This window comes from Mastomys coucha, unplaced genomic scaffold, assembly GCF_008632895.1.
Source record: "Mastomys coucha isolate ucsf_1 unplaced genomic scaffold, UCSF_Mcou_1 pScaffold21, whole genome shotgun sequence".
Lineage (NCBI taxonomy): Eukaryota > Metazoa > Chordata > Mammalia > Rodentia > Muridae > Mastomys > Mastomys coucha.
The window spans coordinates 72888756-72913610 of record NW_022196904.1 but is presented as its reverse complement, the minus strand read 5'-3'; the positions used below and the strand labels follow the sequence as shown (position 1 = coordinate 72913610).

General features: G+C 46.1%; 1 protein-coding gene and 2 long non-coding RNA genes across 3 annotated transcripts in view; 2 read left to right on the top strand and 1 right to left on the bottom strand.

The window, feature by feature from the left end:
• LOC116102509 overlaps positions 1–24836 on the top strand; it is a 28367-nt gene extending 3531 nt beyond the window's left edge. The window contains exons 2-3 of the long non-coding RNA XR_004123205.1: positions 2957–3107; positions 24432–24836. This is a non-coding gene — a long non-coding RNA (uncharacterized LOC116102509). The remainder of the gene's footprint in view (positions 1–2956; positions 3108–24431) is intronic.
• Mex3b (mex-3 RNA binding family member B) lies at positions 6069–10457 on the bottom strand. Its single transcript, XM_031387212.1, has 2 exons — positions 9722–10457; positions 6069–8889 (listed from the first exon to the last, which is right to left on the bottom strand). Exons 1-2 carry the CDS (start codon positions 10014–10016, stop codon positions 7436–7438), a joined length of 1749 nt encoding a protein of 582 aa, XP_031243072.1. The 5' UTR covers positions 10017–10457; the 3' UTR covers positions 6069–7435.
• On the top strand, positions 9936–14995 carry LOC116102507. The gene is made up of 3 exons (XR_004123203.1): positions 9936–10069; positions 10795–10932; positions 13765–14995. It is a non-coding gene; the product is annotated as an uncharacterized LOC116102507 (long non-coding RNA).
• Positions 24837–24855: the final 19 nt, after the last annotated feature.

Genomic DNA, 24855 nt, shown 5'->3' with positions numbered 1-24855 from the left:
TCATGGGGACATAGTGGTAAAGCAGAGTATACATATGGACTTATGGATACATTTGTCATTTGCATAGTTCTAACTGTTCTTCAGAAGAACTCTTTAAAGAGAATTGTACTAGTGCCCCCATCTCATAGCAGAAGAACCTGAAAAGCAACTTAAGCCCAAAGCTTAGTAACTCCCATGTTATATACTAAATGAGATAACTGATGTTCTAGCATTGCTCCCAGATATTAGTATGACTCTCATCTCCAAAGATGACGTTCTTTGGCAGTTAACTGTACACATGCATTATTTTCTATTTCTATGTAACAAATTACCCCAAACTTAGAAACCTCAACAATAAGCATGTGCTAACTCTCAGAATCAGTGTGTGTCTTAACTCCAAGACTGTGAAGGCAGAGCTGTTACAAGACAGCAGCCAAGATGGCAATCAGAGAAGCAGCTTTATCTGAAGGTGCAATATAGGAAGGACCTACTACTAGTTCATTGGCCTGGTTGGTGGTTAGTTTCAATTCTTCATAGACTGATAACATCAAATCCTGATGTCCTGAGGTAGAGGGACCCCCACTCTCACCACATGGACCTTTTCAAGGTTGGCTTAGAGGAAGAGAGAGAGAAGAAAGAGAAAGAAATCAAACCAAACATCATAATGCTTTTATAATTTAGTTTTAGAAATGGCATCTAATCCCTCAAGGCATATTCTGTTCATTAGAAGCAAGTCACTAAGAGCCACCTACATTCAAGAGAAGAGAGTTACAGGAGGGGATGAGATCATTCTAGGATTTTTCCATGCATGTATCGAAGTGATTTTAAACAAAATAATTATTTCCTTTGCATTTTGCCTTCATAGACATTGGAGTGACACCTCATTTGTTGTAACAGCTAAAAAGTTCTATTGTGCAGAAATCACATAGCTTCATGATTGTCCCCTATTGATGGGCATGTAGGCTTAAATACTTTTCACTAAGTGCCAAGCTTCAGTGTGAACCAGACCTCATAGGAAGAAAGAACAAGTAAATTTGCAACTGTGACCAGCCCTGGCAACAGGATATAAGATACTCTGTAAGTCCAAAAGAGGACCTGGACAAATGTGCTACATCCAGGAATAATGGTTCTGTGGTGGCTCAAATATAAAATGTCCCCAAAGTTTCTTGTATTTGAAACCTTAGTCTCATCAGGTAGCCCTGTTTAAGGAGATAGAGAAACCTCTTGGAGATGGGGCCTAGCTAGAGGAGATGAGTCAGTGGTGGGAATGGGCTGTAAGTTTTAAAATTCAGCAGAGTCTCCTATTCTTTCTCTGCCTCCTGACATCCCAGATGTGAGCTCCCACCCTCCTGCCATCCAGGCCATGACGGACAGTACTGTGTCAGCCATGAGCCAAACAAACCCTTCCTTAAGTCGCTTCTTGTCGGTCTTATCATTTGGTCACAGTGAGGAGAAAAAGGAACTAACAGACCCCACCTCTGTTCCCACAGATGAACACACTGAGCCACAGGTTGCTGTTTTTAGAGCAGGCCTATATCCTACAGTTCTAATAAATGCACAAAACAAAGGGACCAGTGAGAGGGGGGAAATCCATCCGAGAGTCTAAACAACTGACTGTGTTTCTCTTTCCAGTCACCAGTTTGTCATCTTTTATTTTCTGTCTAAATTAGTCCGTGTGGCATCTTAAAAAAAAAAAAAAAACAAAGCAAATTCTCAATTCATTTTACCCTTTTTTAATGACGGGTTTTTTTTGTTGTTGTTTGTTTTGTTTTTTTTAATCTTTAAAGAATATAACACAGAGGAAGCTTAATGTTAATTTTTCACATGATCACAAAAAGTGGAGAGAAATGTCAGGGCATGGAAAGCCCCTGTGAACAAGGTGCTTTTAGAGTTCAGGGTTCTTCTTGTGTGGCTTGGACACATTATACCAACTGGGTCCCTGATACTTCAAGTCAATTAGCATTAGATGGGAGCATCATTTGACTGTTTTGTTACAAATGACGGCTCACTTTTTCTGAGAATGATGTTGGTTAAAGCCATTTTTTTGAGCTACTAAAGAAGGGAGCTTTGGATTTAGAGGAATCCATGACTGGGGTCCCAGTTCTGATGTTGTCTATGATAATCCACACATTAGAAGGGCCCGAATTTCCTAAGAAGGATCCTCTGTTTTTGCTCTACACATGCACATGTACACACAAGCACACATGCATCCATGCATGTAGAAGCCAGATGACAACCTCAAGTGTCCTACTCAAGAATGCTATCCACCTTCTCTAAGACAAGTCTCTCATTGGCTTGGAACTTGTAGCGTAGGCCAGGCTGGATGGCCAATAAACCTCAAGGACCTACTTGTCTCTACATCTCCAGTCACAGGATTCCAAGTGCCCTACCATGCCTATCCAGCATTTTTAAGTGAGTTCTAGGAGTAGAATTGAAGTCTTTACACTTTAGAGGCAAGAACTTTATCAACTTAGTGATCAGACCACCATGGAAAAGACCCTCTGAAGAATAAAGACTATATACCAGGCATGCCAACAAAGGCTTGTCGGAACCTGGGAGGCTAAGATAAGACAATGAATTTGAGGCTAGCCTGAGCTACATAGTGATACTCTGTCTCTCTTTGTGGGGAGCAGGGAATAAATGAGTGTAAGCAGCAAAATTTCCATCTTTTCCCAAATTACCTTAAGCTTGTGGCATTTTCAAAATATCTACTACCAGTCATTGCATCATGGCTAGCTAGCAGGCTCAAAACTCCTTAGAAAGGGTAAATTTGTCCCCATTTCTTGAAAATATGACACCTGCATGATAAAATTTCTGTGTCAGTTGATGACTGAAGTTCCTGATACATATTGGCAGTTTCCCCAAGAATAAATTTTGATAGACTAAGGGGAACGCATGAAATACAAATAAGGAAAACACTTCAAGATATACCCAGGAGAAGTTTGCAAGTTTCTATTTATTTTGTCCCCGGCTACAGGGAATGTAACAACAGAGAGAGCATGGCCTAAGGAGAAAATCAAGGTTGAGTCTTCTTGGGATACTGTGAGTGATCTATTTGTGTCTTACTAAGAAATGACACTATGAAGTCTCAATGCCACGAGCCCTGGGCAGTCACAGGAAAGTCACAGGTGAGTGAACAAGCATGGGGAAGGGGCAGGGAAATGGCTCAGTGGGAAAAGTAATGCCACCAAAACCTGGTGACCTGAGTCTGGTCCTAAGAACCCCACAAAGTTGCCATCTGACCAACACACACACACACACACACACACACACACACACACACACTAAGGTCTAGATTTAAGACATGCATCACCAAACCCAGATCAATAATAAATTTAATTTAATTTAAAATTAAATATCTTAAGGGCTGGAGAGATGCCACAGTAATTAAGAGAGCTTGATGCTCTTCCAGAGAATCCAAGTTCAGTCCCCATCACTCACATTGGACAGCTCACAATTGCCTGTAACTCAGCTCTAAAGGATCTGATACCCTCTTCTGGCCTCCTCAGGAATGGGAGTGACTCACACATACACATACACACACACACACACACACACACACACACACACACACACAGAAAATAACTCTGATAAGTTATCCAACCCCAAGTGGTCAGCACTAAGCATATGTACTTATAAGCAAAGGGACCAAGTAGTGTGTGTGTGTGTGTGTGTGTGTGTGTGTGTGTGTGTGTGTGTGCGTGTGTGTGTCACATAACCAGCCCTGTTGGGAACCAGTATTCTGCATACATAGGTAAAGCAAGAGTAAGTCATTCAAGGGAGACATTTGCTAGCTGGTGTTTTGTTGCTGTGGAATGATAGATTTCAGACTGTGGAAGTAAAGGGGGAAGCTAGTTGTGCTTAGAGAATATAGATGTGACACCCTCCTATTTTCAGTTGCAGGACTGTCACTCCTGTAGTTACTGGTCCACAGTAGTCACCTGGAAGATGGAACAAAATGCTTAATTTGTACTGTAAGCCACTCTCCTGCAAGATCACTAGCATGCATCTGTATTTCCTGCTGGTGACAGGAAAAGCCACATTAGAGAGCCATGAGAAGCTTAGATGTACTACAATATGTCTCCCAAATTCCTATCAGCAAAAGTGCCCTCTTCACACTGAAAGGCAGGGCAGGCCTGGGGCCAGGAAGAGGGTTCAATCAGCAAAGTGTTTGCTGTACTAGAGAGGACCTGATTTTGAATCCCAAGCATCCATATTAAATGCCAGGCATGGTGGATTCAACCCCAGTGCTGAAGAGGCAGAGGCCATGAAATCCCAGGGGTTTGAGGAGCGGCTGGTGTAGTAGAATCCTTCCTTGAGCCCCAGATCCAGTGAGACCTTATTTCAGAAGGTGCCTGGCTTCTGTGTATACATGTACACATATACACAAGAAAAAGAAAGAAATTGTGCAAGTCACTTGTCTCAATTCAGCTTTTTTCCCCTACAGCTTCTGTCTCTCACTGTATAGGAGTTCCTTGAGTTGTATAGGCTTTAGGTCCCATTCATTTTGGCGTGAGATATTTTTATTTATTTTCAAGTCGTATACAATAAAGTTTATAACATCAATAAAAGGGACCTAGGTAAATAAACAATACATCAACTGGTGATGGGACACATCCACGACTTTTCTTTTCCCCTGTATCATCTGCACTCATTCGGTTAAAGCAGAAAGGCAAAGTAATGATACTAAAGAATATGAGTGCAAAAAGAATTTTGGTTCTGTTCTAGGCATTTTCAGACAGCTAAGTGAGATGGGGCTGAGCCCTGACAGCTTCTCTCCCTGCCAGGTCTAAGCTAAGTCCTAACGTAGCCTGGAACTTTGCAGAATTGAAGACAATGCCAGAAATTCTCTAAGCAGGGCCACTCCTTTCCTTTTACCTGAAGGCATGTCCATGTCATTTAGAATAGACAGGAGCTGTGGAAGCACTGACTGCTTCCCTAAGAACAAATGTCAGCATGAAGGGGCAGAGAACAGTCCATATAATCATATATATGTTATATACATACATATATATAAATACATACATATATATACATATATATGTATGTATTTATATATATTTTATATATATAATCTTTCTCTTTAGAGCCACCTGCTAAGATTAGACTATGCACCCATCACATTCCTGCTCCTTACTGTTTTCCAGAAGTAGCCCAGTCAGGAAGTTTTGAATAGTCTTTAGGAGACAAAGTTCAGGTCAAAACTAGTTGCTACTCACCCAGCAGAGAACACACACACACACACACACACACACACACACACAAGCACACACACATACACACACACACACACACACACACACACACACTCACACTCACATGGGACAAAGGGGTGGGTGGAGCTGCTGCCAGAAACAAACAGAAAATCTTCTAGGGCGACAACAAACAGTTAACACTTACAGTCTGTCAACACCAATTAGCTGGACCAAAAGATAGGCCTTGGTAAGACACAGCTCAGGTCCAGCGAGGCCCTCAGCTGTGAGACAGCCGCTTCCATCCCTTCCTTCTCAAGGAGACCTCCCTCAAGGAGGCTCACTTCTCCAAGCCTCAGGGTTGAGCAGGACTATTACTTCCCTGAGCCCCAGGCCCTTTAAAACACTAACATTCAAATTGATCGCCAGCTCCACCCTTTATTTTCTTAATACTGCTGGGTAATGTTGACAGGTGTGTGTGGGCTGTAAGTGCCAACGTTTCTTTTTAATATTCCCATTTCCTTTTCATCTCCTGATTTAAAAATAAAGCAACCATGTTCTAGGGATGAACCCCCCCCCAAAAAAAAATCATGGTCCCTAAGCATTTTCAGCTATGTCTAATGGAGAAATAAGTCTTGGTTTAGGAAAAAGTTTGCAATTTAAAAAAAATATATATATATACTGTTTATTTGTCACCATCTACGCAAACAAATCTGACCCCAAAATAGAGTCTGCTCTATTGATAAACTACATGATTTATCTAGACATTACCTCTCAATCTATCACTTAAAAATGGTTCTTTTCAAAAAACAAAGAAAGGAAAAAAAAGATGGTTCTTTTCAAAGTTACACCCCAAGAGGCTTTTTTAAAAAAAATCAAGTCACCATACAACACTGATTTTTCTTCAATGTTTTATTTATATAGAAATACTTAAAAAATGAAGTAGCACCATTACTTAAGTTTACCTTTATTATGTAGAACTTTAAATGTCAGAAAAATAAAACTCTTGATACAATTTCAAATCTTGTCTCAGCAAATATAATATTAGTATTTGACCATGAGGTTAAAGGCCCTTTATCATAAAATAAAATATACTTTGTTTTTTTTTTAAACTTTGCTCAGTAAAGTACATTTAAGCTCAAGTAACGTCACCTACATATACATAAACGAGTGGTAAACAAATGTATTAAAATAGAAACACTAAAACTATAGCGGTGCAACAGAATTTCTGTAATTTGCACTGAATTCTATTTATACAAATGTTAGAAAGCATCAACTGTTCCTTTTGACATGTTTATACATTTCCATTTTTTTGTAATAATATAGAATAAAATATGCTTTATATCACTGAATAGAAAATATGCTGGGTGAAGCAGATCTAGAAGATTTGTCTGAACCTATAAAATCTCCATCCCAACAGAATACTGCTCAAAACGTTATACATTTTATGGTTTGTAATCCGTCACAATTGTGTGATTATTAAAATAATACAGTGTTCTTTGCCATAAGGCCATACTAAAAATAAAAAGATTTAACCCAGCTACAAAAAAGTTCACTGAACTTAAATTAAAATACTTGTAAACATCTTTGCAATATGAAATATAATTTTTCAAGTCAAAAAAAGAATAAAATACTTCAATCTGTATTAATGCAATTTCTCTTTAAAACTTTTAAAGGTTTTTTTTTTAATATATAAGAGATATGTTACAGTTTTAACTTTAATAAAGCTGCAGGGTCCTGGCTGTACAGAACTCCTGGCCCTTCCATGAACATTCAAAAAGGATCCACTTGTGTTCTAGAACGAGCGCTGTAGGAACCCACCCACAAAGGGAAACACACAAAACAGTCCACACATCCCATAGCACAATTATTAATCATCTTCATAATTACTGTTCATTTTTCTACTTCAAGAAAATGAAAAACTTGTGGGGTTTTCTTTTGGAAGCTTCCTATAAGTACAGTGTAAAAACTATCATTACTAGAATGTCGCCGTTCCTATTATTTATAGAGCATGCAATTCAGGTGGTTCGGAGGCTACAGTACTCCTGATGCAGAGATCCTGGCAAGTTCCTTTGTTTAAAAATGACATTTTAAAAATGAGCGGATACTACAGCTTTCCGAGCTCCTCTAGGATCTCTGAGAGTGAGGTGGGTGGGGTGGAAAGAGGTGGGCACCAGAGGTGTCTGGGCAGGTAGGCCCTAGGGAATGAGGGTCTAGGGAGGGGACCCTCCTTCCCTGCAGTGCACGGCATGCGCGCACTGCCTTCAGGAAAAAATGCGGATGGCCTGAGTGACCGCCGTGTGGCAGACAGGACACTCGGGCTCGCTCTTCTCACAAATGCGATTGGCACACTCCATGCAGAAGAGGTTGTGGCCACAGGGCACCAGCGCAGCGATCACTTCACTCTCGAAGCACACAGAGCAGTCGCGGCTGCCTTTGCGCCTCAGCCCGGAGGAAGAGGAGGAAGAGCTGGAGGAGGAGCTAGAGGACGAGGAGGAGCCCGAAGTGTCCGATGAGGGCAGGCCAGGGAGCTGCGCGCCTAGCCCATTAGCATAGGCAGCATAGGCCAGGCCTCCACCGCCCGGGTCGCTGCGCACGCGGCGAGCAAGGTGGTGCTCTCCCGCCCCTGTGGCCATGTGCAAGGGCGGAGACAGGCGCGGGCAGCTGGTGCCCGGGTGCAGTCGGCGGTGCACCAGCAGCCCCAGATTGGCATTGGAGGGTGTGCTGCTGGCGCCACCCCCGGGAAAGACCACCGAGGACGACGAGGCAGATGAGGATGCCGAAGAAGAGCAGGAAGAGGATACTGGTGCTGCAGATCCACCTCCAGGCGACCGCTCGAACTGGGCCCAGAGAAGGGGTGTCCCAGGTGGTGGGGCGGGAGCTGGGTCGAAAGTAGGCTGCAGCTCAGGACCCCCATCCGGGGAAGGTACTGAGGCTTCCCCGGCTGTGTAGGTGTAACCATTGCCGTTATTGTTGTTGTTTCCATTGTGAGCAAAACTGAGGGCAGGGCTGGGAGGGCTGTAGTCCGCCAGGCGTGAAGTGGCAGCAGCGCTGCCGCTGGTCCCACCGCCGAAGTAAGAGTCTGTGGATGCGCTGCCAAGGGAGCTGGAACTGTCGTTGCGATAGCTGGAGAAGGGCTTGCGGCCAGGTGTAGGAGTGATGCTTGGGGTGGGTTTGCTCCAGAGGCTGCCCGGCCCGGACCCGCCGGACCCGTGATGCAGATCAAAGCCCACGTCTGTGCCATTTGCATGGAAGTCGTTCTCGTCTGTCAGCTCTATGATGCCACCGGTGCGCAGCGCGATGTGAGCTTCGATCTCCTCTCTAGCGCGATCCACGTTCTCTGGCATCCCGGTCACCTCGAAAACCGGCTCCTTGTCTCGGCTGGGTGTCACAATATATGTATGTGTCTGCTGTTGAATGCGCTTGATCGTAGCGCCCTTTGGCCCCACCACGAGCCCTACCACGCGGTATGGCACCCTCACTTGGATAGTGGTCTGTCCCGGCAGGTTGGGCGGTCCGGGCACAGCGCCGTTGAGAGCCGTGTTCTTGTTACGAGAGGCTCGGATCATGGAGAAGTGCTCTGCGGCAGAGATGATCTCCCTCCGAGCCATAGCCACATCCTCCTTCCTGCCCGTCACAACAAAGACAGGCTCCTCCCCGCGAACTGGGGTCTTGATGTAAGTGTTGGTCTTCGCCCTCAGAGCTTTGATTTTACAACCTGGAAGCCAGGGTTCAAGGGAGGGAATAGGAGAAAGAGAGAGAGAAAGAGACACGCCCATTATCCTGGGATAACCGCGGAGACCCGGGACAGCCCGCGCCCAAGGCAGCTGGACAGCAGAGCACGCGACCAGAGAAAGGGGGCGTCTCCCTCGCTGACCCCGAGCCGCGCTAGGAGCTGAACCGCGGGCTCTGTCCTCGAAACGCTCGAGGAATAAATAGCCCAGTGGATGCCTGGCCCTCCCCTAGTGACTGCAGTGGTCCCAAGCCAAGCGCAGAACCCCAGAAAAGTCATCTAGGGAGATGCTTTTGCTATCCTACTGAGCACACTGATTGCCTTGAAGACACCAGGGGCTCCTGGGAAGCCGCGATCCCTAGGCTCTGGAGGACTAGGGGTGGGGTTAAGAGGATGGCAGTCCTGGGACCCATTGTTCCTTCTCCGGACTCCATTCCATTCCGCTTTGCAGAAATCCTGAATCCTTGTCCCATCGGACGCCCACACACACACCGCCCCCTCCCAAAGGACCACCAGAGGTCCCCTCCCCCAGTATCAAATTTAAATCATCTTTCCTAGAATGGACTAAGTCTGGAGCACTAGAGGAGAAGGCAGTGATTTTAGCAGGAGAAAGTGCATCCCGCCGCGGCACTGGCGCCGCGGTGGAAGACAGCCTGCCTGCACTTTCTTTGTCTAGTGCGCCGGCCCATCGCGCGGCTCTTCCTCCCTCCCCAAGGCTCCCCCGCGCCACCACTCGCGTTCTTGCACCCGCCCTCACAGTGAGGCGGCGGCCGGAGATCCTACACACCCCTCCGGTCCCCATCCCTGCCGGACCCACCTTGCCGCCCTACGATCTCCGCGACGTGTTCGGAACTGGGTACCGGCACGCACTCGGTCATGTTCACGCTCTTCTTGCGCGGTTCGCTGTCGTACAGAGAGGCGCCCTCATCACTGTCCAGTCCCAACAGGGAGAGCTGATCGAGCGCAAGCTGCAGGGCTCTTTGGTCATCCAGAGTCTCTCCCCCGCCGCTGCCACCGCCGCCTCCCCCGCCGCCGCCTCCCCCGCCGCCGCCTCCCCCGCCGCCGCCGCCACTGCCGTTGCGCTCCAGGTCTGCAAACAGTGAGCTGGGCATCGCTCCGCCGTGCGCGCCGCGCCCCAGCCGGCTCTCGGCTCGGCAGCTAGAAGGTGCAGCCACAAAGGCAGCCGGGAAGCGGGTAGTCAGGGGCGGGGAGGCCGGTCGGCTGCGGAGGGCTCCGTGGCTCGTTTCTCGGCGCCTGGAGGAGTGGGTCTCTGCGTGCAGTCCGCACCGGGCAGTGGCTGCAAGAGCCCCCGCCTGGGTCCCCACCCCAGATCTGCTGGCGGTTGGGGTGGGGGCAGAGCTCGAGCGGCGGCCGCGCGTGCCCCCCGAGTGCCCGGCTGGCTGGCCACAATGCCGAGCGCAAAGCGAGCAGGCGAGCGACAGCAGCGTTTCTTTAAGGAGCCCCTCCCCGGCTCCTCCACTCCCTCCCTCCCTCCCTCCCGCCCGCCCTCACTCAGCGCTTTTTCCTCCTCTCCTACCCGCCTCTTGACTGAGCCTCTGCAGCCAGACGGCTCCGGAGGGGGACGAGGGAGGCGCAACGTCACCGACGGGAGCTGACACTACAATGCTACTGACACTATCGCTGGGGGAGGCGATTGGCGCGCGCCAGGCCGGGGGCGGGCGGAGGCCGGGACTGAGCGAGCGGAGAGCCAGCGCCACCCCCATCGAGCTCGCCGCAGCCCGCCCCGGCCTCCTCCCGGCCGCGCCCCTCCCCCGCCGCCGCCGCGAACGCCTCTCTTTGTTGTCTAATGCGGGACCGGCTGGCTCGGGACATTTATGTGTACCTATCAGCCGAGGACAACCACTGTCCTCAAGTCTCTTTCCTCTCTAGGTTGAGAAGAAAAGGCGCCCAACTGTGATGCCAGCCGCCAGACTCCAAAAAGCGGTCCTTCTAAAGTCCCGTTACTGCCCCCAAATAAAGCATTCCTGGAGCTGATGCGACCACTAGGTGGACAGTATACTGTACAAGGTATCTGAACAACAGGGCAGCCCAACCCTGGGTCGCGGAATCAAAGGCTCGAGGTCCTGGGTCCCATTGGTATTGTGACTGCTGGGCGCGAGCTACCCACCTGCGCGGGAGCGCACTCCACACAAAAGACACGCCCGCCCACACTGCCACTCGCGCGCGCGCCCACATTTCCGTCCCCTTTGGTAGCACTTTGCCCAAGAAAGTGGCCCCGAAAGAACGAATGCCAAAACCAGAAACTGGGTGCAGCAAGGGCCCGATCCGCACCGGTGCCGGTGACCTCTAGGGTCCCGCACATCCCCGGCGCGCGAACTGAGATCCCGCGGGCTCCCACACGCGCACGAGCGCCGCGCGGCCACAGCCCGGACGCCAGCCCGACACCGCCAGGGGATGGTGCGGGCGTGCGCGCCCTCCGCTCCCGGTCCCGCCCCTCCCCGCGGCCAGGCATGCGCAGTGCCGGAGAGGAGCCAAGAGCGCGCCGGCCCCGCCCTCCGCCCAGCCCGGCCCCGCCGGGAGGTGTGTGGTCGGGCCTGGCGCTCTTTGTGCGCTTCTCGGTTTGGGGGTGGCGGCGGAGGAAGGGTGCGACGGGACTAGCGGGCGGCCAAGGCGAACTGCGCCCCCTCCCGGCTTCTCCACCGACAGCCTCCGAGCGCAATCGAGAAGAAAAGAGGTTTTGAGGGGCGGGCCGGGGCGGGGTTCGGGCCTGGGCGCATCTCCCTCCTGCTAGAGGAGGACGTCCCTTCCCTGCTCAACGCGCATCCGCTTCTCTGTCCTTTGTTCCCGGAGCCCGCCTGTTTATCCGCGCTCCCTGCGCCCTGCCTCAAGCTGTTAGGCCAGTAGTCCAGGCTTTCCCTAATCCTGTTAAGGTCCGCCCGGAGAGACGCCTCCCGGTGATCCCGAGGCTACTTGTCTACACTGCAGACTGGCTTACTGGAGAGCCCCTACCCCGCTGGGGACGACCCTGGGGACCTAGGGCTGATCTGAAGGACCCAGAAAAGGGGAGCGGGCACCCCGGACCCCGGCTTCTATCCACAATACCTCCCCTGCCCAACCTGGATGGTTAAAAGTGACAGTGGTTGGCAGCGCACTTGGGAGTAGACTGTTCTGCCAGCGCCCGTTCTTCCAAGCGTGCGAAGGTGATCCAGAGCTCCAAATTCACCTGGAGCTGTCTCGGGGCAGAGGTGCTGATTATTTCCTTAGGGAAATGAGGCTGAGGAGCCTCTTTACTGTGGCTATTTCCTCAGGATGTTTAGGTCAGCTTCCCCAAGCTGGCTGTGTTTCTCTTCAAAGAAGCAGTTCTATGAGGGGCTGGGGTTGGGACCGGGGGTGGGGGTGGGGGCGCGGTAAGAAAATGGTGGTGCAGAGTTTGCTGACCAGTAGAGAATCCCTGCTTATGAACTCGGAGTCAAATTGGTTTGGGAATGAGGAAGGAGTGCACTTGAGGACCCTAAACTAGGTACTGGCGCAAAAGCGCCCTGCCTAGAAAGAGTGACAAAAGAGGCATGCATGAGAGCAGGAAGCAAAAGAGAGCCTGGCCTAGAGACCCGTGTTTGTCATCTGAGAGGGTGAAGGGGAGCGGGGATTTCAACCAATTCCAGGCCAGTATATAGTGAGTTTTGGACCAGTCTGGGTTACAATGTGATATCCTGATTTTAAAAGTTAACAAAAGGGGCAGTTATGAAAATCCCATTTTCACTTTGCCAACACAACATGCTAGCTTCCTTTTGGGGTCCACTGCTGTTCCTTTAAAATGAATAAGAAATTATGATTGTGTACCTGTAAGTGGGATGGAGGGTCCCTCAGGAAACTTGCTGTAGGGAACTTGTCCATAGATTTTTGCAAGTCTGCCATAACTCTATTCCCCCTGGAACCTGCTCATAATAAGATTTCAGATGAGTTGCTCCTGAAATTTTGGAGGATTTGGCTCTTCACGGAAGTCCCCAGGGACTCTGTCTCATTAGCAGGAAGGTGAATGCAAAGCTTCACCAAGGTGACATGTTTAATGTCACTCTTCCCTGCTGGATGAAAGTGGGAACAGCACTTGCTTGTAACTGTGAAAGGTGGATGAAATCACACGTTTTGCCCCACATGAAAGAAAGGTGGAAACTCTGACCTTAGGAATTCCTGACCAATCTTGACAGGTCCAGTTAGGTCCAGACTAGGAGCTTGCTTGGTGAAGCCTGTGAAGATCAGTGTTCTGAAGGCACTGCATTGAATACCTTCCTGAGAGCATTGCAGGGTGACTGATATGATAGAAATTATAACATCTGACAACGGCAGTCTCCATTTCTAGCTGGACTTCTGTGTTGACTATGAAAAGACTGGTACCCATCTTCCGGTGGGCTGTCTTAACCTGAGACGAGGACAAAGGGAACTCATGTATGTGTGGATGACAAGATGCTGGCTTGTGCCTTCCTATCAGCCGCCACCCTTCTCTGCTTGCATGTAATACATGTGCTGGAGGGCTTTCAGAACCTTGAATATTTTTCTAGAAATAATTCAGAAAATTCCATTTTTAGTTAATGTCTTATCAGGTGCCATACAACTTGCAAGGCCTGCTTCTGGTTTTAAATACATACCCTAATCCCATAGGTTCTGTTTGTTTTGTTTAGATTGTTCTAGGCTCCTATTGGACCCGAGAGCTTAACTATTTTCCTGATATAGGACACATACCCCCAAGGGCTTCTTCATGCAGCCATATTATGTTTTTTATTATTATAAGAGAAAAGTGTACAGAGTATGGGCCAGAAAGGAGCATTTCAGTTGCTATAAACTATGAAAGGTTCGAGTTATCTCCCGAAATCAAACAGTAAAACAGCCTGTTTTTGTTTCCAGAGGTCTGCAAAGCTGTTTTGCACACATCTTGCAGACTGAATACATGGCAGGAGGAATTCAAATCTCCATGTGAAAGAAAGCAAGCTCACTTCAATCAGTGCGACTGAGCTCAAGTAAAGCACTGGTACAAAAATGATCGAGATGGTGGGGGAAAGGACTCTTCCCGGAGCCATTGTTCATGTGGAAACCAGTCACACAGAGGGTCTGAATGTGCAAAGGAGTAATCCACCCGGCGTTCTGGCAGGACCTCGCAGAGGAGATAAGTGTACTGTGCTTCAGAGAAGGAGGTGCACGAATTTATAGAGACCAGAGCTCTACAGCATGTAGCTTCTACTTAGGAACTCAATACCGGCTTATTAGATGAATGAGGGAGCCAGGCAGAATAGCCCTGAAGGCATAATTTCCTTAAGTACACACATGAATAATTCAATCTCTAGGAAACACTTCAAATGACTCCAGCCACAACAACATGACTTTGAGCAATGTTGGTAATCACAGATAATATTTATTACACACATATGATGTGCCAGTCTATAAATGTTTTCCAATATAATATAAGGTTTAATTCTCATAATTGCCCTGAGTCAAAGACTGTCCATGTACCCATTTTACAGATGCAAAGTAGCTAAGTCCTTTATCCCATCAGAGGCAGATTTACCTCCAAGTCTATGAAGCTTTAGTTTAGGGGCTCTCGCCTAACACAGTACCCCCAAGACACTCCTAACAATTTATTTCTTCACCAAGTCATGCATTTCAGTAATGTTTTCAACAATGGCGTTTTTATTCATTTTCTTAATGAGAACTCTGAAGATGAAGTAAGCTTCAGGACCAACAAATCTTAGAAAAACTATTGTCCCCAAGCTAATAGGTAGCATCAGAGACCATGATCCTAGCCAAGCCTAAGTTCTTTCCTGTCTCTGAGCCAAGAGTCCTCAGCTGAAAGTTGGAAATATTTACAGCCCTATATCCTACACAGGGTTATAACAATCCCACATGGGAAGGGATATGAAGTTCTTTGTTGGTCTTATATTTTTCCATTGTCTCTGTATTCTTAACATGCCAGAGACACAGTTCATGCAATCTGAATCTATTTGGTAAAATATTTGAATAATGTAGGAAACCCTCTCCTTATGTTGACTGGACATAATAGACATGTGTTGTGCAAACAGATGCATTCAACTGTGTTTGAGAGCACTTAGCATTAAAAACAATGAAGAAATAGTAAAAAGCATCAAATTTTTAATGGTTTTTTTTAAAGAAAGCAATTTTTCTTTCATTTTCTGCATGCCTTAAGAACTGAATGTACATCTTTAGTCAATTAATTTTCTAGGATCTGGAGAGAAGACTCAGTGGAAAAAGTGCTGTTGGTTCAGCTATGAGGACCAAGGAGTTCAGATCCTTAGCACCCATATAACAAACCTGGCATAGTAGCACATTGGTAAAGCACTGGGAGGCTGGGCAGTGGTGGTGCATGCCTTTAATCCCAGCACTTAGGAGGCAGAGGCAGGCAGATTTCTGAGTTCTAGGCTAGCCTGGTCTACAGATCGAGCTCCAAGACAGAGGACAACCAGGGCTACACAGAGAAACCCTGTCTCTCATAAAACCAAATAAATAAATAAATAATAAAAAGATAAAGCACTTGGAGGGCAGAGACAGGCAGACCCAAGGGACCAGCTAGCCCATCAGAATGGCGTGAGTGACAGACTCCAGATTCCTCAAGAGACCCTATTTAAAAGATAAAAATATAAAGTGGAGAGTGGTTGAGGAAGACACTCCTGTTGGCCTCTGGCTTCCACAGGCATCCACAGACAAGTGCTTGCCACACACATGTACATACAATACATACTCAGCATGTAAGATCTACTACTTAGTTTTAACTTTTAAATAGTGCTAAGGAGCAAAACAAACTACTTCCTGTCCTTACCATATAGGGTTGCTCTTCAAAAACTGATTGCAGCCGGGCGGTGGTGGCGCACGCCTTTAATCCCAGCACTTGGGAGGCAGAGGCAGGCGGATTTCTGAGTTCGAGGCCAGCCTGGTCTACAGAGTGAGTTCCAGGACAGCCAGGGCAACACAGAGAAACCCTGTCTCGAAAAACCAAAAAAAAAAAAAAAAAACTGATTGCAGAGTCCCATGGCCAAGGGCAACATCCATACAACCCATTGAACATAGGTCAAGCTTGTGTGCCTACCTGGGGCCTTCACCCCTAAATTCTATTGTATTTAATGTGGGGAAGGTATTCTGCAAGCTACTGAAATAGAAACCTGGTCACCAACCCAGCCACAAATGCCTTGGCCTACATTTTCAAAACTTGTGGGGGTGGCCAACGAGTGGTCCACTCCACGAGAGGGAGCAGATGCCCCAAACTGCCTGGATTGGCCAGTAACCAGTAGAGAATGAATAGTCTAGAACCCTAGGGTAGAACGAAGCATGACTATCAAAACAACAAAAATGAAATGATTCCTAATGATCTTCTGCCATACTCATAGATCCATGCCTTGTGTGGTCATTATCAGAGAGGCTTCCACCAGCATCATATGGGAGCATATGCAGAGACCTTCATCCAGACATTATACAGAGACAGAAAGACAGACAGACAGACAGACTAAATTAGAGATCTCTATTAGGTACATCCCCTTAGAGTTTGGGGAAATCAGTGGAAGAGAGAGAGGAAAGAATGTAGAAGTCAGAGGGGATGGAGGACACCAGGAGAGTATGGCCCACTGAGTCAACTTGGGCAGGGAGCATATATGCTTAGAGAGACTGATGCAGGAAGCACAGGGCCTGCATGGGCTTGTCCCAGCTCCTCTATGCATATGTGATGGCTGGTAGCTTGGTGTTTTCAAGGGACTCCTAATGGGGAGCAGGTGTGTCTCTGACTCTTTTGCCTGCTCCTGGGACTCTTTTCCCTCCACCTGAGTTGCCTTGTCCAGGTTCAAAGTGAAGGCTTTGGCTTTGTCATTGTAGCTTTTTTTTGACAAGTTTGGTTGTCTCTTGGTGGCCTGCTATTCTGAAGGGGGGAGTAGATGCTAGGGAGAGGGGAGATGAAGGGAGGAGTGAAGGGAGGGGAAACTGTGGTTGGGATGTATTGAATAAGAGAAGAATGGCTTTTTAACTTTTTAAAAAAGGAACTACCTTAAGCCACCCCAGCACATGTTTATATCTCTTTAAGCTATTGGAATAGTGAGAGTAGAAAGGGCAAAACTTCAGAACATGTACTAAATCGGTGAGTGATAAGGAAGCTGTCTGTACTTCCAAAGTTTAATATCACTTAGTTGATAGTCAGTGACAGCGTTCTGCAGTGCCAGAAAGGAAGAAGAAAGAGAAAACCAGTCAAAGAGACCAGAGATCCGGGAATGAAAGTTCACAGTCCTTAGCAAAATGGTAATTCTTTCTAATCAGGGGTAAGACAGAACTGCCGAATCCTAGCATTTGCAACAATTAAATGTTGCCTTTTACAAAGTCTAATGTTGGAGCCCTATCTTCCTCAGCTGTAAAACTGATGAAACACGGGGGAGGCCAGACTTGGGATGTCTATAGTCCTCAATTGACAGCACACCGAAAGCCCGTGTAGGGCACTGTCGATCTTAAGCCAAAGGCTTGTAAATTGTAGGACCAGAGGATGAAGCCAGAATCAGAGGCTTTCAGTGAGACTCTCTTGCTTCATCTTTTAAGGAAATCTAGTCTAGTGAGCATCTTCCTTGCCCCATACTTTGGTCCTAAGGTATCTTTGAAGTTAATGCTGCAGGAATCCAACCCATGTATTTGCTGCTCCTAAATCTAAGGAGTGGGAAATAAGGAAAGGATGGGTTTTGTAGAACACATAGAAGCAGCACCTGAAGCATCTTCCCCATCTGCCTTCCATCTGTGCACACAATTGCCTCTGGATGAATTAAATATCCCCAGAGACTGCATGCCCTGCTTGCAGACTCAGTGGTAGCACAAACATCATCATGGTGGCACTAGCTGTTCTCGCCATGGAGGTCAAAAGAAAAAAATTAGTAATTTATATCAGCATTTGATGACAAGCAAACACTTTCTTATTTAACTCTCATGGGTATCCATAAGAGATAATTAATTTTTATCCTATCAACCAACTTTCCCAAGTCCACATTTATAAGAAGAGTTAAGGCTAGAATTTCAGCATCTAGACTCCAGCTGGCCTTCTGAAATAAGCTGTGTCCAGGAAAATACAGTGTGAATTGTGAGGACAGAAAACCACAATAGAGGAAATAATGAAATAGCAATCACTCTGCAGACAGACAGCTGATGCGGTTCTTCAGAGTCCTGTCAGTGAGATGTCAAGTGATAATAAGAGTCAATGAACTGAAGGAAAGAGAGTGCCTCACGTAAACAGACAAACTGGGGAAGGACAGGGAGTAATGGGAGGAGTTGAGAGCTTTGCCTTAGCTAAACAACTGTTTGAATTAAAAGAACTATTCTGGAAGAATGATTAGAACTCATACAGGACAGAACAAGGAAGGCAAACACTGGAATAAGATAACTTCCTTAAGCCAAGAGTTTTTCTGCAGGTGGGTGGCCCACCTCCCTGCTGATGTACAGGCATGCCGGTGTGCCCAAACACCTAGGAAAGATTTGTAGGCGATTGTGTACACAGGTGAAGTTCATCCACTCACAAGGGCGGTGTCTTTCACGCATGGGCTTTCAGCTGCTCATTTGGTTCCTGGGCTTCGGACGTCTCATCTATGAAACAGGCATCACAGTGCTCACTTGGGCACATAACCTGCCTGGGCCCTTCCATCAGCAGGATGTAGATACAGCTGCTGGCGTGAGGACTTTGCTCATCACATACGCAGAAGTGTGAAAATTCCTTCACCTTCATTTTAGTGCCTTACCTATGTGATGGGTCCTTTGTTCTTATAACACATTTGTTTACTTGTTTGCTTCCTTGGTTGGTTGATATTGGACCTCACTACGTAGCCTAGACTGGCACTGATCCTCCAGTCTGCTTTACCCCCTCTACTGACATGAGAGGCATGTATCACCACACCTGCCTTCTCTAAACTTTTTAAAATAGTCTTGTAATTTTTAATAATTTCACAACTCTTTTTATAACACTCTTATAACCTAGAAAGAGGTTTTTTTTTGGTCTGTATTAAATGTATATCTACCAGTCAATATGCTAATTAATGTAATACACCTGTGATATATAATAATTAATTCTGAGATTAAAAAAACTATTTCTTTCTCACAAAAAAAAAAAAACAAACAAACAAAAACAAAAAAGCCGGGCAGTGGTGGCGCCCACCTTTAATCCCAGCACTTGGGAGGCAGAGGCAGGCGGATTTCTGAGTTCGAGGCCAGCCTGGTCTACAGAGGGAGTTCCAGGACAGCCAGGGCTACGCAGAGAAATCTTGTGTCAGAAAAAAAAAAAATGTTTCGTTCTCTTCACATAACTTAAAACAATAAAAATTAGGTCAATAGTGTTACTGAAATTTTAGCTTGGGCTACATGTAGTGTGGCACACACCTTTAATCCCAGTACTTAGGAGGCAGAGGCAGAAAGATCTCTCTGAGTTCAAGGTCAGCCTGGTCTACAGAATGAATTTCAGGACAGCTAGGACTAAAGTAAAATGTAAAGTAAAAAGTCCGTGTCTCAAAAAAACAAAAAGAAAGGAAGGCATAAAATGCCAGCAAATGAGTAACTCTGGCCATAGGGAAGCTCCTATCCCTGAACAAGACTGTGCTGAGGCAGGCTCTGATGCATTTTGCAAAGTTAAAGTTAAGGTCTCAGGAACTGGAAAGATCTAATAATCAGTTCCTCACACACCTAGAAGTTGTGGCCTTGACCCCGTGGCTTCTCTTTCTGTGCTCATCTGTGAAGCAGGGGCTTGGAGCAATAGGCTTTGCTGATAACAGAAGTGACACTTGTTGATTCAAGTGCTGACGTGCATCACTAATAAGAATTCTGCAAAAGAAGAAATGGGGGAACCCTCTGCACTCTGTTATGTTTATTTAAAACTATGCTATACGGCTTCAAAAAAAAAAAATTCAAAAACGGCCCATGTTGACATCAAAAGGGAGTTTGCCTTGAAAGCAGACATCAGACATAATGCTTTAGAAACAGATCCAAAGTGAAATGAATTTACTATATAACAAAGACAAGCTGGCTTTTTAACAAACAGTAGTTATGGTGTGTGTGTGTGTGTGTGTGTGTGTGTGTGTGTGTGTGTGTGTGTGTGAATTGAATTTAAGGCCTCAAGTGTCAGGTAAGCACACCATCACTGGGCTATATCCTCAGCTCTCACAGCATGTATTCAGATAAGTTCCAGGTGGCTTAAGGAGTCCATTTTAAAGTAATTCAGTTGTAAAAAGAACAGAAACAAATACCACTGTTTCTATAATTTTGTGGTAAGGGAAGGGCTTTCTAAGCATGATTCTAATGGTAGAAACAATTTGGAGAAATACCTACAGAAGCAAACTTAAAAACTGTACCATATAGCAAGGCTTCCCAAGTATATCCTACATAATCCCAGGTATACTGGGGAGTGGGCAAAAGAAGTAGAAAGGTAACATGGTTTTTCTTTTACTTTTTATCAAATATAAGAACTTGAACTAAAACATTAAACAAATAATGAATGTTACAGATGGTTCTCAAACTAGGCAATAGATAGATAGATAGATAGATAGGTGATATATGATAGATGATGGATAGATAGATAGATAGATAGATAGATAGATAGATAGATAGATAGATGGACAGATAGATGATAGGTAGATGAGATAATGAGAATACCCAGTGATTTGACACAGAAACTGTAAACAAGATGACGTTCTGACAAGGCTAATTCACACACACACACACATTCCCAACAATAACCCACATATTGTATATTTAAATACTCAGTAGTTATGGATGAAGCTAATACCAGCTGAAGAGGTTTCTTGTAGGAGGTTAACACAGAACTCAATGATCTGAAACGCTGGATTAGAATTTAGAACTCTTGGTGGTTTCTGCTGAGTCTGCTTTGGGCTCACTCAGGGAACTCAGATTCACAATTCCCACCTCTCTCCTTTTGGTTCCCTCCACCCCAAGACACACCCATACCACTAATAGGTCCCAAGTGTAAATCAAACATAGTTCCATCTGCATACTAGAGCTTCCCAAAAGCAGTCAACCCCTCAGATACCACTAAGCCCTGGGTATACACACTTGCAGTGAAGGCTCTGGATGAACTGTCAGAGACAGTCACATGGACACACACCCTGTCCTTCTGGACAGGGGAGGGAACAGCAGCTTAAGGTAAGGAGCAGGATAGAAAATTAAAGCGACATAGGAAGGAAAGCGATCGTTCACTCTGGAATGCAGTTGAAACTTCTCTCTATCTGAGGGTCACCAGTGCCAGCACAGTTAACACTTCCTGTGAAGGATTATCTACAATGACACAGCACTCCTCTGATAGAGGGGCTTGAAATAAAAAATATTAGGTAGCAGTAACCACACTTAAGGCCTGAGCATATATGGCCTTTCTCCTTTCCCAAATGTGAACTTGGGATTTTTCTAGGACTGTCAAAAGAAAGCACATCAAAGGTAAAAGGTGTGTCTTGACAACTTGTGTAACCACTGTGACACAAGTCTTTATCTTATTCTATTACAGTTCTACCCAAGGTGCCACCCCTGCCCCTGGAGCTGCCCTATAATCTCATTTATAAAGGATCTTTATAAAGTGTGTGCATGTGTGAATGTTGTCAACCTTTCCAGACAGCAGGCAGGGCCCAGGTGTCCCTCTGAATCTCTCCTTATTCTAAATTGACAACCCAGTGCCTCCAGGACAGACCCTCTAATTCTAAAGGACCTTAGTCAACCTTCTAGGGTGTACCCCAAAAGGCATCAAAATTGTATATATACCTACTGTTAAGGCAACACTACTGCTAAAACAGGTAAGTTTTAGTCTCCCCATGAGATGCCTACACCCACCTACTTGAGTGTCTTATTCTTTCTCTTAGCCCCTGTGCTTAAGTCTATGATAAAGTTTCTTCTTAATGAACTCCAATTCTGCTGCAAACTTGCTCAACCTCAAATTCTTTCCTGCAATAAAGTTAGGAATTGTGTCTTCCCCTGAAGTTCTAAAAAGAACTTCATAGGCTTCTGGAGTTTCATGGCTGAAGGCCTACAACCAGAGGACAGCAAGACCCTCTACGAGCATAGAGACGGCCTGAGTCAGGGGCCTCCTACCTAACACGATCTAATTGGCCAAATGATTTAGACTTTAAGTCCTGAGATACATGCTCACAGTCTCTTCATATTCCAAATGAGAAAAATGCAAGTTGGGAAGCTCTGGATGCCAGAGCTGATAAGAATCTTTCCACATGCATCTCCCAGTGACTCCTTCCTTCCTCTTTCCTCCTTCCTCCTTCCTCCTTCCTTCCTCTTTATCTTTTCTTTCCTCTGCATTTTCTTCCTTCTCTCCTTTCATACACAGATATTTAGAAATTGAGTGCCAGGCACTCCTGGCATCATAGTCCACAACAGTCAAGGCAGAAGGCAGAGAAGAATTTAGGAACCAGTGAGCAGTCCAGCCTTGCTGACTCACAAGTGAACTCACAATTGTACCAGTTACACCCCAGGAATAAAGGCAGGGGCAGATATGCATGTGTTAATCTGTTAGTTGCCTTTGATTTCAGGCTTCCCACTGTGAAGGGGAAGGGTGTAATCCTGCCTTTCTCTTGAAGCCAGGGGCCTTACAGATTTTCACACACTTCTCTCTATGGATACATTCCAGACAGCTAGCCAAAAATGGGGAGTGCTTCCTACAAGCATGGGGGGGTGGGGGGGGCTGTGATTAAATTAATGCTACTACTTTATTACTGCAGTAAAAGCTGACTAAAACCTTCCGTGACCCAAATTCCTGCAGCGTTACAAAGCCAATTGTCCTGAAGACCATTGAGGCCTAGTTCAGTGGGGATGGAGAAGGTGGAGGATGCGCTCAGGGCAGAGAACTGTTCTATGTCCCTCCTGATAGTCCTGTACCACAAAGTAGGAGACACGGGACAGACGTGTGTAGTGAATAACACTTCCTGTATCATTGCTTTTGTTTCTAGATTGCGAGATACCAGACCGTTTCTAGTTTACAGGTGCTCACTTTAGAACAAGAGAAAAAATTTACCTGGGGTACCTGAGGCTGCAAAAGACCAGGAAAGGTTGGGTTGGTTCAGCTCCTTGCAGCCATAGCCAGTTGAATGAAACATCATACAGCTACTAATATTAAATTCATGTGGATCTACATAGAGAAAACAGACAGCATTTCATGTTAAAATAGCTTTGCACTGAGAGGCCGGAACCCTAGAAAGAAAATCCACATATGCTGTTAACATTGCCAACCTGGATTTTGATTGTGGATTGACCATGTATTTTCACTAATAGCTTTCACTGTTTCTAGTAAGGATTAAATTCCCAGGAAATGTGCCCTGAGAAAGGAACGATTACATCTTTACATTTATGTAAACGTTCCCTGGAGAATGTCTCTCCTGGCACTAAACCTTCCAGAGAAGAAACTCTTAATTTTAACGTTCTGTCTTGTATATATATATACACACACAAATACAACTCGCACGCATACACACATATCCATACACTTACACACACATACACACACAGATACAAATATACACACTTGCACACACATTCACACTCATACACTCACATAGTCACATACACATACTCAAACACATACTTATATGCTCACATATATTCACACACATACACATGCTCACTATGCTGAGGTTTAGTCTGCTGCTGTGTATTGTAACACTAAATCTGTACCTGAATGAAGATCTAGTTGCCTAATTCTCACAGTTACCAGCTTTTGTTGTGCAAACCTTGCTCCTTAATTTAAAATTGTTGGTTAATAAAGATACCTACAGCCTATAGTTGGGCAGAAAAGAGGTAAGCAGATCTTCAGTTTCTGAGCTTAGGGTCTGAGGAGAGACCCTAAGGAGAGGGAGGAGAGCTGAGGAGAGGGAGAAGGAGAGGCGAAGGAAGAGGACACCATGGGGAGGTGGATAGTGAGAGCATGGCCATGAAGACCATCCACCTGGAGCAGGAGCAGCCCAGGTGGAACATTACAAGTGGTATATCAGGGTTATTTATTGACAGGGAAGTAGATAAAATAGCACAGAGGACTGATATCAGCCCAGCTCCAGTGTTTTAAGCTTATTATAAGTATAGAGGTTTTGTGTCTTTTATTTGAGACTAAATGATCTAAGGTGGGTAGAAACCCCCAATTAATGTTCACCACTACACACTAATACATGTGTGCGCGCGCGCATACACACACACACACACATACACATACTTTCCTATACCTTCCTTTTACAGGTTCAGCTAGTGGGCAGTGGAGGAACTGGCCTGCCCTGGGCTGAGTGCCCTCCCTTCCTTCACTAGAGATTCCTGCTGCAGGTCAGTTGCTGAGCGGAGGCTGTGTTGTGGGCTGTGAGAACTGGCCTCAGGAACATGGTGTCTACTCTACAGCCCCACCATCCTCACCCCCACCCTGCCTGCTTAGCTACCTGGGGTGTCTACTCTACAGCCCCACCATCCTCACCTCCACTCTGCCTGCTTAGCTACCTGGGGTGCAGTTCCTGTAGTCACCTATGCCCACCGCACTGCACAGCACATTGAATACAGGCTTTTGTCTTTCTTTGCAGGATTTGGGGAGGCATCACACACAGAATCAGAGCTGGGAAAAAGTTGAGAAAGTGTTTAGGAAGACCATCTCCAAGGCACCTTTTATCTTAAAAGCTTGTGATGTCTTCAAAAATTAAGTCAAGTGTCTCCAAGCAAGGCATGAGTCCTAATGACATCCTGGTCAAGGCATGAGTACTGGTCAAGGCATGAGTACTAATGACATCCTGGTCAAGGCATGAATACTAATGACATCCTGGTCAAGGCATGAGTCCTAATGACATCCTGGTCAAGGCATGAGTACTAATGTCATCCTGGTCAAGGCATGAGTCCTAATGACATCCTGGTCAAGGCATGAGTACTGGTCAAGGCATGAGTCCTAATGACATCCTGGTCAAGGCATGAATACTAATGACATCCTGGTCAAGGCATGAGTCCTAATGACAT

Excerpts from the sequence above, each read along its gene's own strand:
- Mex3b (XM_031387212.1), bottom strand. The coding sequence starts at position 10,016 with ATGCCCAGCTCACTGTTTGCAGACCTGGAGCGCAACGGCAGTGGCGGC. Across the intron at positions 8,890-9,721 it reads GGAGATCGTAGGGCGGCAAG|GTTGTAAAATCAAAGCTCTG; the intron begins GTGGGTCCGGCA and ends CCTGGCTTCCAG.